This window comes from Mauremys mutica, chromosome 5 (assembly GCF_020497125.1).
Source record: "Mauremys mutica isolate MM-2020 ecotype Southern chromosome 5, ASM2049712v1, whole genome shotgun sequence".
Taxonomy (NCBI): Eukaryota; Metazoa; Chordata; order Testudines; family Geoemydidae; genus Mauremys; species Mauremys mutica.
Window position 1 is genome coordinate 102,570,793 of NC_059076.1, and position 16,054 is coordinate 102,586,846.

A 16,054-nucleotide genomic window follows, 5' to 3' on the forward strand; every position below is an offset into this window, starting at 1 on the left:
TACCCATTAACAAAAATTATTGGTTGATTTGTTGCAGCTGTTAGTTTCATATCCTTGCTAAGATCCCTGTTCAGCAAAGCCCCAAAGCACAGGCTTAAAACTGTGATTTGAAATCCCAGGAACTAAGCACATGCTTAAAGTTAAACAGGTGCTTCAGTTTTTGTAGAATATGGACGGATTCCTGGATTGGATCCTATGTACATTGCCCTCAGTCTTTTCATAATATGCATTTAATATATGTTTTAGAAGTTCTTATGTGTAAAATGTAAATAATAAAATACTAACAACATTAAATAATTAAGAGAAATCCAAATAGGTTTTGAATGTCAAAACAAGAACTGCTTCTGTGGTATGTGACGATTACAATTAGATACTTCGTTAATCTGTTGTTTATTTTAATGATACCCCATATTGTATTGTAGGCACATGTGTTGTGATGGACAAGATACACAGATGGAGTGGATGACCAGTATTTTCAATGCACAGGTAATACTTTGGTTAGAGGAAATACAATTTTAAAAAATTCTCTACATTTCATATTTAGCGGTGAATCACTGAGTTTCACCAGTAATTTGTACTTATCTGCAAAACAATTAAACAAATGTATGGATGGATGTTCTGAATGAACCATATATTGTAGCAAAAAAGAATAATGCCATTAAGCCAGTAATGTTACTGAAATGCTTGAGGTCATACAACTACAAGAAGATGTGGACTTAGCCCATCTATGGGCTATAGCTCAGGTGCTCAGAGTGATAGGTAGTAACTGCTTCACATTTGAGCTGTAGGTTTTTTGGAGGAGTTCATAGAGTTCTCCTGGGTTTTCTTTTGTGTTGCAGAGAATCTGGACAAAGAGAGGCAACCCACTTGCCCATCACCAGTAAACATATTGGGTGAAATCCTGGCCCCAGTGGCTTCAGTGAAGCCAGGATTTCACCCATTCTCTTAAGTCAAATAGCGAGATACCTGCTACTAGGTTGTAGGGAAGGTGGGGTATGGTTTTGAGTGGCAGCTCAAGAACACATCCATACAAAAGGATTTTAATGTGCTTGGGTAGTGGTGAGAGGGACTAAAGGAGATGGTGGAAAATTTCACCCAGAGTGGAGAGCTGTACACTCAGCCAGTTAGCGGGAATCTTGAAAATGGTGCTATATTTGCATCAGATTTGCTTCTACTTTTTTCCATGAGGATTCAGGATGTTTCTTGGCAAAGTCACTGCAGGTAACAATTGACAAATGTTGACTTTTGTGATTCCTTCAAAGGAAGTATTAAATTTTACAGATTAGGTCACTGAGGCTCGGAAATATCAGACAACATTTAAATTTGGGTGCCTGTATCCATATTTGGGCAGCTAGTTGTTTTTGATCTCCAGAAGTGCCGAGTATTGGGAGTAGCGTGTGTTCAGCACTTCTAAAAATTTAGCTATTTTTCAGAAATAGAAAACTTTAAGCAAGCAGATTTGAAAATGTTATCCTTAGCCTTTCTCAGCTTTATTTTCCTAATGTAAAATCTTCAAAAGTGCCTAAGTCACATGTTCAAGAGATGTAAGCACTTAGAACTCTAAGTCCAAAGCCTGTGGCAGCCAGTGTTTTAAATTCTGTCTGTTTTCAGATTTCACCGATGCTAAATATCTTCATATCCCCAATTAATTGATGGGTATAGAACTTGAGACTTCCTGGCTTCCAGTCTGGTGCACCATCACTATATGGGGGGAGAAAATGCTTCCTGTTTTGCTGAGGGCTGTTGTAATGCTAGTTAGAGCAAAATGCCCATTTTCTTTTTTTAAGAAAGTATTGAAACAGAAGCAGCAGTCACACCAGCATAACAGTTATCACACCACATCCAGGATTTTAGCTAAAGCCTCTACAACTTGCATAACATGGTTGCAATGCAACCAGGAGAGGATTTCAAGTGGATTTTCCCCTACACCACTTTAAGTAAAACTGTCCGGTGGCTTACGTCCAGGGCATTTCACCAAGCTGTGGCCATGGAGGGCATGCCAAATGCTTAAGAGGCACCTTACGTGGAACCACCCCAGAGATCTGGCACCCAAAATGCCAAATCCTTCTCTGCTCTTTCCTTATGTGAGAGATGATGAGGTGCCTCTTTCTGTGTAAGACGCTGAAGCTCTTTCTCTCTGCCCCCCACACCCACCCCCAGCTTGCGCAGCAGGCCCACCAGCCAGATGTAGCCCATCTCCCACTCTGGATTGCAATGGCAGCTCTGGTCCCCACTCCCCAAAGAACCCACACTGGACACCTGCCGTGCAATTTTAATAAGAAAAATAAAATTGGACAAAATAAACACTCTCTCTAGCTAATTTTCCCAAGATTCTTTTGGGTGTGAAGGGAGGCTAAAAACCCACATTCTGCTCACCAGTTGGAGGGACAGAAAAAACCCTTCCTGACTTTGTAAAAAGGGCACCAACTGAACATAAAGCACTGAAAAGAGACACAGCAGCAGCAGCAGCAAACCAGTGCATAGCCAAGGGATAAATGGCATGTGGACAGGAAGTAGGTACAGAAATGGCCACTTACATCTGGGATATTTTCATACCCAGTTATGTCCTTACACCACTAAGTGGGATTTCTGGTAGGTATTTCCTACTGTCCCCAACCCCACATGAGATGGCCCATCCCCTGCCAATACTGACAAACATCCTCTCACTACCCACACCTGGCTGAACAGGAGAAGAGGAGATTTTCACAGCTAATAAACTTTAGGATGCGACATTTCTTCTTCGAGTGATTGCTCATACATATTCCACAATAGATGTGTTTGCTTGCCACGTGCACCGGTGCCGAAAGTTTTCCCCCTAGCAGTACCTGTAGGGGAGCACCCCAGCGACCCCTGGAGTGGCGCCTCCATGCAGGGCCAGCTTTAGGCCGATTCCCCCGGTTCCCCGGAATCAGGCCCCATGCCTATGAGGGCCCTGCACCTTAGGCGTCTTTTTAATTTTGTAAAATTTTTTTACTCACCCAGCAGCGAGTGGGTGGGTGGGTGGGGGTTTCGCTCCAGGTCTTCGGAGGCATTTCGGCGGTGGGGGGTCCTTCAGTGCCGCGGAAGACCAGGAGCGGACCCCCCGCCAATGAAGTGCTGCCGAAGACCCGGACCACCGCCGGGTATTTGAATCAGTCCCTGCCATTCATAAAGCCAGCCCTGCCTCCATGGTGTGGTATAAGGGGCACTGTGCCCTCTCCCCACCCTCAGTTCCTTCTTGCCGCCAGTGAAGGTGCTTCAGAACTGCTCTGCTCCAGCTTTGCTGTGGCTTGCCCCCAAAACTGCCTGTTAGTTCAGTGTATGGTACCTGTAGTTAGTTAGTTAGTTAAGTTTAGCTAGAGTGCCCGGGCCGTGGCATGCCTCGGGCCCTAGGTTTTAAGTTGTGTGACACTTGTAGGGGATCTATGCCACTGAATGATCCGCACATGGACTGCATACGCTGTTTGGGGAAACCCATCTCGGCGATCGCTGCAAGATTTGCAAGTTTAAGCCTCGGAACAAGAAGAAAGGGACATTAGGCTCCAGGCTATTCTGATGGAGTCAGCTCTGACCCCGGCGCGCCGCTCTGAGTCGGCACCGTGGTGTCAGTGCATGGCAACCCTTCGGTGCCATCAACTAGTCAGCTCCCTGTCCACAAGGAATGCCAAGAAGGCTAGGAAGAGGCACTGTAGTAAACCCGCAGCACTGTAGTAAACCCAGGATGGAGGCTAGACCCATGTTGGGCAGTCCTCAATCCCCACCAGCGTCTAGGCCCCATACTCAAGTCAAGCGGAGTAGCCCAGCCCAGCCCATCCCATTCAGAGCAGGCCTCCACACTGGAGGCCCTGCAGGCGGCCCAGGATGTTATGTCCAAGCCGGTACCAGGAGCACTGCCGATGTTGGGCCCCTAACTCCAGAGGCAAGCCGCTGCTGGGATCTCTGCAGTCGCCTCTGGCTCGGTACAGGTCTCGGTTGAGGGAACATTCCCGATGCCGTTCGCTGCCCAGCGACCGTTCAGAGCAAAGTCCATGTGGATCGCCTTCGACACCCACTAGGCTGTCTGGTTGGGTTCCCTCTGACTGAGACTCTTGGCACCACTCCGCCTCAAGGAGCAAACACTGATGGGACCAAAAGTCCTCGTCTTGGAGGGGCTATCACAGCTCATCACGGCATGAATGTCAACATCGTTCTGTTCGGTGTCCCACTCCAGGACGCTGCCACGGCACTGCCTCCATAACCCCGGGCGCTAATCACCGGCATCTCGCTGTCATGGGTCCACCTGCTGGAGCTGATCACAGAGCATTTGTTTCCAACAGTACCTGTCCTCCACTTTGGGATTGTGGTCCCATGGTCGGCATCGCGCCCGACGCCACCACATCTCCTGGTCCAGGGACATTGGCAGGTCGTATGTCAGCCCGGCCTCCCTTGGTAGTCGTCCATTGATAGGCCGGGCCAGCCAGGCCGAATAGCCAGCTCTGCCAGTGTCACAGAAAGTGCAGTGGCACTGGGCCCCGTGGCCGGTCCAATGGTACCAGTGGGCACCGTGGCCCCTGACGCAGCCCCCAGTGGAGACTCGCTTGGTGGTCAGAGCCTCAGAAGGACCATTGGCCTCCCTCTCCAGACTTTCGAGGATGTACATCCTCAGCACTGTGCCCGGAGACCGATGAGGTGGTAGACCCTCTGATGCCAGTGGGCACATACAGTACCTCACTGGCCTCCTCGCCCTCCCCGGATGAGGCTATTGTCGCCCCTCCTCCCTCCGTCGCACAGGAGGACTTTAGGACCCACCAAGAACTCTTAAAAAGGGTGGCATCAAGCCTCCACCTCCAAGCAGAGGAGATGGAGGAGTCCGAGGGCTCCTCCCTGTTCAATGTGCTGTCCTCCTTGGCAGTGGGCCAGGTGGCCTTGCTTCTTCACGAAGGGCTGGCGAAAATTTCAAATACCTTGTGGCAAACCCCAGCCTCATTGAGCCCCCATCTCTAAGAGAGTGGAATGCAAGTATTTTGTACCTGCTAAGGGGCATGAATACTTATACACCCACCCTGCTTCTAACTCCCTGGTGGTCGAGTTGGTCAACCACAGGGAATGGCAAGGCCAACCAGCCCCTACTCTGAAAAATAAAGATTCAAGGAGGCTGGACTCATTTGGAAGAAAAATTTATTCATCCAGTTAAGGGTGGTGAACCACCAGGCTCTGCTAGGCTGGTATGAGTTCAATCTGTGGGGCTTCCTGCCCAAGTTTGAGGACTTCCTCCAGGAGCATGACAGGAAAGAGTTCAAAGCGCTGGTGGAGGAGGGCACAGCGGCTGCCAGAGCAACCCTGCAGGCAGCTTCGGATGCAGGGGGCATGGCCGCGCGTTCCATGGCCTCCGCGGTGTCCATGAGAAGGGCACCATGGCTCCTGCTCTTGGGGCTGTCCAGTGAGGCGCAGACCTCCCTGCAGGACCTCTTGTTTGACGGCAAAGCTCTGTTTGCAGAACAAATGGATACAAAGAGCCTACTTGGCAAAGTGGTCTTGGTTTTCCAGATGGGTGGACAAGCGGGGCGTTTCCACAGTGGCTGCCCTGATCCAGCTTATTCTGGACTACCTCCTTCACCGTAGAGCCCAGGGCCTGGCACCCTTGTCAGTCAAGATGCACCTGGTGGCCATATCGGCCTTTCATCTGGCGGTGCAGGGCCACACGATATTCTCCCATGCTATGACTGGCTGATTCCTTAAGAGGTTAGATCACCTCTTCCTGTATGTTAGGCCCCCTGTCCCACAGTGGAGCCTAAATCTGGTGTTGGCCCATCTCACGGGGCCCCTATTTGAGCCACTAGCCATGTGCTCCAGGTCACATCTTTCGTGGAAGGTGGCCTTCCTAATTGCAGTCATGTCTTCTACGCCCTGACCTCCGAGCCCCTGTACACGGTGTTTCATAAAGATAAGATCCAGCTCCGCCCACACCCTTTGTTCCTCCCGAAGGTGGTCTCCACCTATCACATGGGTCAGGACATTTCTCTGCTAGTCCTCTGCTCCAAGCCCCATGCGTCCAGTGAGGAGGGCCGCCTCCACACGTTGGATGTGAGACTGACTCTGGCTTTCTACCTGGAGCGGACTAAGCTGTTCAGAAAGTCCTCACAACTGTTCGTTGCCTTTGCCAAGCGCATGAAAGGTCGGCCAATCTCCACTCAGCGGCTCTCCAACTGGATCATCTCGTGCATCCGTATCTGTTATGACCTGGCGGGAATCTTTCCGCTGCCAATTATGAGGGCGCACTCGACTCTGACGCAGGCCTCATCGGCTGGCGTTTTGGCCTGTGTTCCCATTCAGAACATTTGTAGGGCTGCCACATGATCTTCAGTTCACATGTTCACCTCGCATTATGCGATTGTGTCTCAGACCAGGGAGGACGCTGGGTTCGGAAGAGCCATTCTTCGTCCCAAGAGTTTGTGAACTCCTTCTTACCTCCAACAGATATAGCTTGGAATCAAGTGATTGCTCATGTGTATTCCACAATAGGTGAAGAAAAAAGACAGTTACCTTTTCTGTAACTGGTGTTTTTCAAGATGTGTTGCTCATGTCTATTCCACATCCCGCCCTCCTTCCCCTCTGTTGGAGTTGTCTGGCAAGAAGGAACTGAGGGTGGGAGGAGCGCGCTGTGCCCCTTATACTGCACCATGGAGTCACCACTCCAGGGGTCGCTGGGGTGCTCCCCTACGGGTACTGCTAGGGGAGAAACTTCCAACACCGGTGCACATGGCGAGCACGCACACCTTTTGTGGAATAGACATGAGCAACACATCTGGAAGAACACCAGTTACAGAAAAGGTAACCGACTTCTCTCATGTTTTCTATTTGATCAAAGGTGTTTCTTTTTTTAACCTGAAGATGGTCTTTGGGACTTTCTGTAACAAGGGTAAAGCTTTGTCTGTGCAGCGCTTTCTCAGGAGCTGACCCAAGAATGGAGCATGAACTCTCACAGGAAGTAAGGACCATCACAAACCTCACCACCTTCCCCTCTAAATGCAAGGCACATTTCTTTGACCTTTCCTTCTCTAATATAAATATATGGCAGTGTGTGTGTGTATATAAGTTCCAAACCAAAACATTCCACTGCTCCCCTGGGGAGAAGATGAGAAAATAAACGTGACAAATGTGGAAGTAGACGTTGCTGTTAAATTTGGCTTCCTTTTTCTTTGTGTGGAAGTTGTTATACAGCCATATCAAACAATATGGCAAGAGATAGCTCAGTGGTTTGAGTGTTGGCCTGCTAAACCCAGGGTTATGAGTTCAATCCTTGAGGGGGCCATTTAGGTATCTGGGACAAAAATCTGTTGGGGACGGTAGTTGGTCCTGCTAGTGAAGTCAGGGGGCTGGACTCGTTGACCTTTCAGGGACCTTTGCAGCTCTATGAGATAGGTATATCTCCATATTCTAAAAAATATAATGCAGTATATTCAAGGAGATATGATTGCAGAGAGAGTCATAAGTTGTTTAGAATTCACTGTCTTGAGTGCACTTATGGCAATATTAAAGTTGAGAATGTAATACTTAGCAGCCCTCACAGGCTGCCATTCTATTAAAAATATTATTTCACTGTTAATATACCTTCTTTTATAAAAATTAAATATATGTGATTATCCTGCATGTGTTCTGAGTATATAATACAGAATACACACATGATTATTGCAATACATAATTTATAATCATAGACTTTGAGGGAGAGTCTGTCTTTGACCTTTGTAAATAGTGGAAGTGAGATGTGTAATGCACATCTCGGAAGCAACAGACTTTTTAAAACCTTTGTCTTATTCAGCTCCTCCAAGCGAAGTAACTATAGTGGTTTCCATGGAAACAACTACCAAATTGGAAATACATCTCATGGGGATAACAAGGATAGTGTCTCAATAAATAGGTTCACAGGTTTTTGACATAGGTTGCTTAAAAACAACTCATCCAAAGCTTAGTAACTCTGTTCAAGTCCTGTTGATGCAAGATCACAAGAAAGATAATGTTACAACTCTGACCAGCAAGTATGGAGTGAAACGTATTTGATTAATCAATCTGGAATGAAGACTTATAGAAGCAGTTCATATCTTTTGGGGGATTGTTTAAACAGAAGAATACACGTTGCAATTTTTTTTTCCAACTTCAGCATATTCCTCAATTATTTTTCTTTGAAAACTGTCATCTCATTACTCATGATTAAGGCTAAGATTTTGTCACAGATATTTTTAGTAAAAGTAATAGATAGGGCACAGGCAATAATGAAAAATCACAGAAGCCTGTGACCTGTCCTTGACTTTTACTAAAAATATCGATGACAAAATGGGGAGCCTGATCATCTGTGGGCAGGCTGGGAGCTCCAGGGGCCCCCACCATGCCTGGGGGCTGGAGCTCCAGGGTCCCTCTCTGCTGGCTGCTCTGAGCTGAGGGAGGTTCCCTCCCTTGCCTTCTGCAGCAGCTAGGAGCTGCGGGAGCTCCCCCAACCACTCACAGCGGTCAGAAGCTCTTGAGGTCCCCCCTGCTGCCCGCCTACAGGCAGCAGGGGACCCTGCAGCTCCCAGCAGGCACTGGCTGAAGTCACAGAGGTCTTTGAAAGTCACGGATTCCATGACCTCCATGACTAAATTGCAGCCTTGCTCATGATACGCAGTATATAAATTAACAATATTAACAGGCTGCATTAAGGAAACAATTTTATTCAGCATTCCGATCTTTAGCAGATGTAGCAACACCATTAATTATTTGTGCCATTAGGTGGTTGAGACACCACTGATCTATTTTTCCATGGCAAAATATTATTTGCAATAAAATCAGTACTTGAAGATGTAAACTCTCAGAATGCTTTGTACATGAAAGTGTTTGTCTCTGGTATGAAGTTAATCCTCATCACCACTATAGATTAGAAAAAAACATTGTAAGTATGTAAGCTGGATTTGTTATCCTGAATCAGCATTTCAATGATGACCATGTTTAAAAATTATTATGCTTTCTGTTCTTATACAAGACTCATTGGCATGGTATCTGAACACATTTCTGTGGATAGAATTTTAGACAGTAGGTTTCATTTGTTTGAATGATGTGATCAACCTAGATTTGAACTTCAAGATGAATGTAAAGACGGCATATAGGTGTCAAGATTTTGCATTACATTACCCAAAGGTAGAGTCTTTGCAGTTAGAAGTGGAAGAAGCCTAACTTGGTGATGGAGACCCATTTTCTTTTACTCCATAGAAACTTTTTGTGTTTAGCTGAACAGTGTGGTATTAATCCATTTCTTTTTCCCTCCTCTGATGAGGTAGGTGTCATAGTGTTGTAAATGTTATCCCACTACAGACGCTCCCCAACTTACGCAAGCATTCCGTTCCGGAACGCCTTGCGTAACTCAAATTTTGCATAAATTGGAAACGTATACCCGACCATTATGCCAATTATATATATATATATATTTCTAGCTTACGGAACTTTTTCCGGAAGTGTGGATTTGCATAAGTCGGCTTTGCGTAACCCGGGGGGCGTCTGTATAACCTAATTATTCTAGTTCTCTGGCTTCAATTAGAGAAAGTTGGGTTAGAATTGAGATTATTCATTTTGTATTTTGACTGGTAAACAGTAAAAATATGCCTAAAATAGGATCATTGTTTTCTTTATGTATGGGGCATGGTCATCCTATAGGATATGGTTCAATCCCAGTCTTGAATTCAATAAAATTAGTCTGGACAAAAAGCACTTAATTGAAGCTATCTAGGAAATATGGTATTGATGGGAAGATGAGCAAAAAAGATCTTTTCCAATTCTAATATCTGTGTGCATGTATTCCTCTGAGCACATCATGGGGCAGACAAGTAAAGCCAAAATTAGCACCGAGATGAAGATACACCTTCAAGTACATGGGCAATAATTCTTCTGCTTAATACTTCAATTAAGGGAGCCTTGTTCTTTGCTTAAAAATAAAATTTTGTTATTTGGAGTGGTTTAAGGGTTCTTATCCACAGACCTCTTTATGAAAGCCAGTTGAATTTGTGACCCTTTTAAAGTAAATAAATACATGCAGAATTCTTGCAGTATATTTCATGGAGAATTTTAAAACGTTTAGAAAATTCTTGAAGAATTTCAGAAATCACTGTAAGTTGAGCAATAAAAATTCTCTCTTCAGTTGCTTTGAAAAAACATTTTACATCCATCATGACAGCAGTCTTTCTTGGATAAATGCAGTGCAAACACTGACTATTTCTCTGAGCTCAACTTTCCCAGAGACCTTCCACCTCATTGAATCCATCAGGAACTAATGGCATAACTGAGGAATGGTTACGGTTCTTTAGTTATGATATACTGTGGAGGAAGATGCTGCAAAATTTGGGCATGCCAATAAGGAAGAGTCAAAGATGATCTCCAAGTTATAAGCCTGAGTGATAAACATATCTTACCCCCCTGAATTTAGAGGCCATGCACTAATGGCAGCATACACATACTCTACACATGTCACTTTGTGCTTTGCAAGACCAGTCTACAGACTCTTCACTCTTGAATAATATTTACAAAATGGACTTGATATATGTTCGCTTCTGAAAAGACAAAGATGTTTTGATATATTTCTGTTGACAAGAACCACCTAGATGAGCCAGAACTATGAATAAGTAAATTTTAATTTTGCCTTATGAGTTGCAAATATTCATAATATATTATTTACCATTCAATTAAAACTGTTACAGACACACAGGGTGGATTCACAAGGGGGACTTAAACACTTCAGGCTCCACCTGACCACCTTAAAGTCACTGGTTGGGCATGCACACAGCCATCTAACTCCTGCCACTGCCCAGTGCCTAACTCTCAGCAAGTCACAAAATAGGCATTTCTCCCCACGCCTGTCTTGCTTTTGGGGCCCGTTCCAGTAGACATGTGCAAAGTATGCCTAAACCCACACAAAGCAGGAGGAAGAGTTGTGTGTCCGTTAGCCCAGTGCTTAGAGCACTCAGGATATGGGAGACCTGGATTGAAATCTCTGTTGGACTCATTTGGAGCAGGGATTTGAAATGGGGTTTCCCACCTCCTGGGCATGGTCACTAACCACTGGGCTATTAGCCATGTTGGGGTGGGTCTCCCTCAATCTCTCTCATTAAAGTTGTCTCACTTTGTTTAAATAATTAAATATTCATTGGTCACCCAAGAAAATAAGTGTGACTCTATAGCCCAATTGTTAGGGTACATACCTCAGAGGTGAGAGACTCGAGTCCTCTTGTCTCAGTGATTATTTCTGCACAGTGGAAAAGCTTCACCAGGAGAGGTCTGAAACCAGGTGAGTGTTGGACTGCTTAAGTGTCCCTTGTGAATCCCACCCATAATTCTTTACAGTTAAATGTAATTTATCCCTTCACCCAAAGAAGTGGTGTGTTCTACTTGCTGTCTACCTGTTTTATGTTTCAACCATGAGGCGATTACCTGTTGTAGGTTAAGATTTTTAAAGATTTTCTACTGAGTACATTTAACCCTTTGGGATGGGGGGGAAGATGTATGACTAAATCCCCCGAACTTCCTTGGAAGTCTGAACCATAACTGTTATGATAACTAACTTACAGTAATAAATTAGTAGTATAAATGTTCCCTTATGTTTAAACATTTATTTTTCATATTGGGTCAGATAATTGCATTTATAGACACAATTTATGTAGAATTTTGGAGCTAAAAACAAATAGATACATTTGTTTTCCTAAATATTTAATTTTGTTCTATTGCCAATAGATATGTTTTGATATTCTGATATATAGTGTGGAGGGAACACCTCTGGAACATAGACAGTGTACTGAGACCTTAAAGCTCTATTCATTTAGCATCTTGCAGTCCTCCGGCAATACTTTGTAGAAGCATCAACATAATTATAAAAAGCGTGCCCCTGTTATCTTAAAAACAAGTCATAGTTTTATGTGGAGCGATAGTAGAGCATAGTATATAGTCTTACTGAGGCAATTTTGTACGTAAAAAGCAATATATATATCATAATAAAATTGCATGCCAAGAATAAGAAATTTTGTTTCTACAGCATAGTGATATATGGCCACCAGCTGGAAAAGCAAGAAAACAGTCTATCACTAAAAATCCAAAGATTGGAGGCTTACCTCTAATTCCCATTCAGCAGGAGAAAAATACTTCTAAAACCAGAGGAAATGCAGAGGTAAGCTAGTGGTTAACGTTGATGTTGAACTTTAATTACAATGCTATATTTTGTTGTCCTTTTTATATAGTCCAGGAGCAATTATCTCTCTGGAGTTGGATAAATGTGAGATGTAGATGCTTCTAATATTAGTGTCCTTTGTATTGTTCTGCCAGTAAAGGAACAGTTAGGACAATGTAATTACATGCATAATGAGCTAGCCCTGTGGCAAGTTGATAAATTAACACTGGGGTTTTTTTTAGTAAGAGCCACCCATTTGAATTAAATGGGAGTTTTACCATGAATGTTACTAGACATTATAATAAGGGTGTTTTTATTAAATAAAGTCCTTGATGATATAGCTTTGTGTGCATATTGTACCATATCTTTTCCTATCTCCAAAGCAGTCTTGAACTTTTAGGTAGCTATCCTACAATATTAGTAGCAACGAGCTCCATTTGCAAATTAAGTTAAGAGCACTTCTTGGAAGTAAAGATTTTACCTATCTTTCTTGAACTGCGTAATTTTGAATCTAAACATTACCAGGACCTTCTTGATTTTGTTGTGCCCTGTTGGCAAGAACTCCATTATGTCATGCCAAACGTGTGACAGTCATATTAGAAAAAGGTTTGCAATTAGTGCTCATAGTGATGTGAAACCTTAATGTTAATAACTAACTCTGCCATAAAAAAGAATTGAACTTGATATATGTAAATAGATCTACACAGATCCTGTTTGAATACCTTAAGAAAATTAGAACAAAACTAAGCATTTTAAAGTGTAAACTAGCATTTTTTGCATATATTGTTGGAATCCAAATTAGTCTTGTCCTGAAGAAGTATGTAACTGAGATGGTTCAAAAAGAGGAGGAGGAAAAATAACATTTCAGTTTAACCAACAGAGGATTTGATTCCAAACTTATGGAGGTAACCATTTCAGTGGTGGCATGCATTTTCATTCCTTTTGATACAATAGATTGTTAAACACATGATGGTAATGTCCTCAGATCTGTATAAAGAATAGCTACAAACTTTCCCACCTCACTGTTTGCCCCCTTTCTAGATCTTTATGAATATGTTGAACAGTACAAATCGTTGAGGCACCCTGTTATTTAGCTCTCCTTTTTTTTTTCCATTCTGAAAACTGACCATTCCTATCCTTTTGTTTTCTATCTTTTAACCAGTTAGTGAGCCATGAGAGAATCTTGCCTCTTATCCCATGGCTGCTTACTTTGAGCCTTTGGTGTAGGATCTTGTCAAAGGCTTTCTGAAGGTCCAAGTACACTATATTCACATGCGTGTTGAGACCCTCAAAGAATTCTAATTGATTGGTGAGGCATGATTTCCCTTCACAAAAGCCATGTTGACTCCTCCCCAACATATCGTGTTCATCTATGTGTCTGATAATTCTGTTCTTTACTATAGTTTCAACTAATTTGCCTGATATTGAAGTTAGACTTACTGACCTGTGATTGCTGGGATCACCTCTGGAGCCTTTTAAAAAAATTGACTTTACGAGCTGTCCTTGTCATCTGGTACAGAGGCTGATTTAAATGATAAGTTAGATAACCCAGTTAGTAGTTCTATAGTTTCATGTCCGAGTTCCTTCAGAACTTCTTGAGTGAATGCCATCTAGTCCTGGTGACTTATTACTGTTTTAATTTATCTATTTGTTAAAAAACCTCCTCTATGGACACTTCAGTCTGGGACAGTTCCTCAGATTTGTCACCTAAAAAGAATGGCTTGGGGTGAAAATATCCCTCACGCCCTTTGCAGTGAAGACTTATGCAAAGAATTCATTTAGCTTTTCTGCAGCAGCCTGGTCTTCCTTGAGTTCTCCTTTAGCACCTTGATTGTCCACTGGCCCCATTGATAGTTTGGCTGGCTTCCTGATACTGAAGTACTTGAAAAAAGAAATTAATTTAATAGTAGTATAAAGGTAGCAGAAAGGTGATTTGCTAAGAGACCCATAGATCAATCAAAAAAATAAAAAAGGAGGCTGTATTAGGAAAATGAATACCAAACAAACTGTGGTACATAATTTTCTGCACTGATTTGTATTTGAAGGAATTTTGCTGTACATGGACAAATAAAATATGTATTTTAAATGTTTGAAAAACATTTAGTTAAGTTTAAATTAAAAATGTGAAAGGTAATGGATAACTAGAATTAACCGATGTTCAACATCTTTAGCGGTATGTGCTGAAAGCACTAACTTATAATAATGTTTTTAAAAGTTTATTACACTACATCAGATAACTAAAATCAAAATATACCCACTTAGAGTAATTAAGCAATTATTAACCAGATTCATGTTCCAGCACTGTTGCAAAATAGCTATGATATCAGCATGAGAACAGGATCTGGACAGCTGTGTCAGGGATGAATGCTATTGGTACGAAAGGGAAAAAAATAGGTGAAAATCCTGTCTCCATTTTAGTTGATAGCAAAACTCCCATCAATTTCAGCAGAGCCAGAATTTCACTCTTAATATTTAGTGTACTCAGTATCACATAAATGGTAAAAAATTGTACCACCTTCCTCAAAGAATCTGCTCTCTGTATGTATTCTGAATTGTGTCTACTTACTTTGCAGATTAAAGTAAGGTGGGTTTTTTATTGTTTTTTGTCTTTTTAGCTTTGAAAAGCCAACAAAGGTAAAAGAGAGAATGTAAGATAGATTTGTCCATTCTTGTGCATCATCATCAGAATCATTATTAAATTGAAAAGTATATCTCTGCAATCCCATTGACAGAAATAGTATTGCACAGATGTAACTGAGGACATAATTTGCTCTGACCAATCTTTGTTACTGGTGATATGCAGAAGGAAAAAGTTTGACTTCCAGATTATCATAATTATACCCATATTGTTTTTGCAGAGCTGGCAGTTAGGGGAAAATATCATTTTATTGTAAAACAGTTACATTTTGATATGGAAATCATTGGGAGAACAATATGGTAATTCTGATCACAGGTCACTTTAGAGTAGTGTTTGACACACATTACTGGTATGGGAAATTGCTTAACTCTGTATCTTCTGTATAGTCTTACATTGTGCTTTACTTTGTACAGCTGGTTTCATCAATTTCATGGGTTTTATACAACGTGCAAATTATAAATCATCCATGTGCTTGAGCCAGTGCCACTGAAAAAGTTCTCTGTGTGAGCGGTATGCCCCACTTTAAGTAGAAGGAATATCTATTGATCTGGTAGTTTATTTCAAAACAGAAGATACTTTTCAAAAGTGATAATTGTTTTAGGCCTTTTCCAATTTCATGTAAGAGCAATTTTGGGAGAGAATGTCAGGAAAAAGGGAGCTCACCATACCCAATTTAGCAAGGAGCTATATTGGGTTTTAAGAAATGTAATCACTATTTTGCTGCTTAGAAGATGCACACTTGAAACATGGTTTTACTAGGGGTTGTAAATAAAATGCATTCTTCCAGATTGAATTTTAAAGCAGTAATTTAATACCATGGCTTGCTGACAGTTAGAAATCCCTCCAGCCATGTTACTGCATCTTCTGATAAAAATTGAACCCCTTATTAAAGAGCCCCAGGCAATACACCTAAAAGTTATTTTATATGTACTTACGAAGATTTTCTTATTCAGGGTCATCATACTTATTAATTGAACTCTTTTGTTTGTAGAGGTTTGCAGAATTACTGTTCAGACTTTATATTCTTAATATAAATGGAAAATGAGAATGTCCACAGCTATTAGACAGGATAGCACTACTGCAACACTGAGGTTTTGGGGCAGCTTCTGAACTCCCTTGCACACTTGTGTAGTGATTCTTGGCCACTGTCAACATGAAAACACATTACAGCCAATAACTGTGCTATCACTCCCTATTTCTGTGCTGGGCTACGGAGAGCCAGGGTTAGGTCCTTAGCTGGTGTAAATTGCCGTAACTCTGTAGAAGTCAGTGGAGCTATG

The 16,054-nt window shown here is 42.6% G+C and overlaps 1 protein-coding gene across 1 annotated transcript in view; it reads left to right on the forward strand.

Moving 5' to 3' along the window:
• The window catches only part of ARAP2 (ArfGAP with RhoGAP domain, ankyrin repeat and PH domain 2), a 205,030-nt gene that overhangs the window by 185,076 nt on the left and 3,900 nt on the right, over nt 1-16,054 (forward strand). Inside the window, exons 31-32 of the mRNA XM_045020061.1 lie at nt 423-486; nt 12,005-12,136. Of these exons, the coding sequence (XP_044875996.1) occupies nt 423-486; nt 12,005-12,136 (196 nt within the window). The remainder of the gene's footprint in view (nt 1-422; nt 487-12,004; nt 12,137-16,054) is intronic.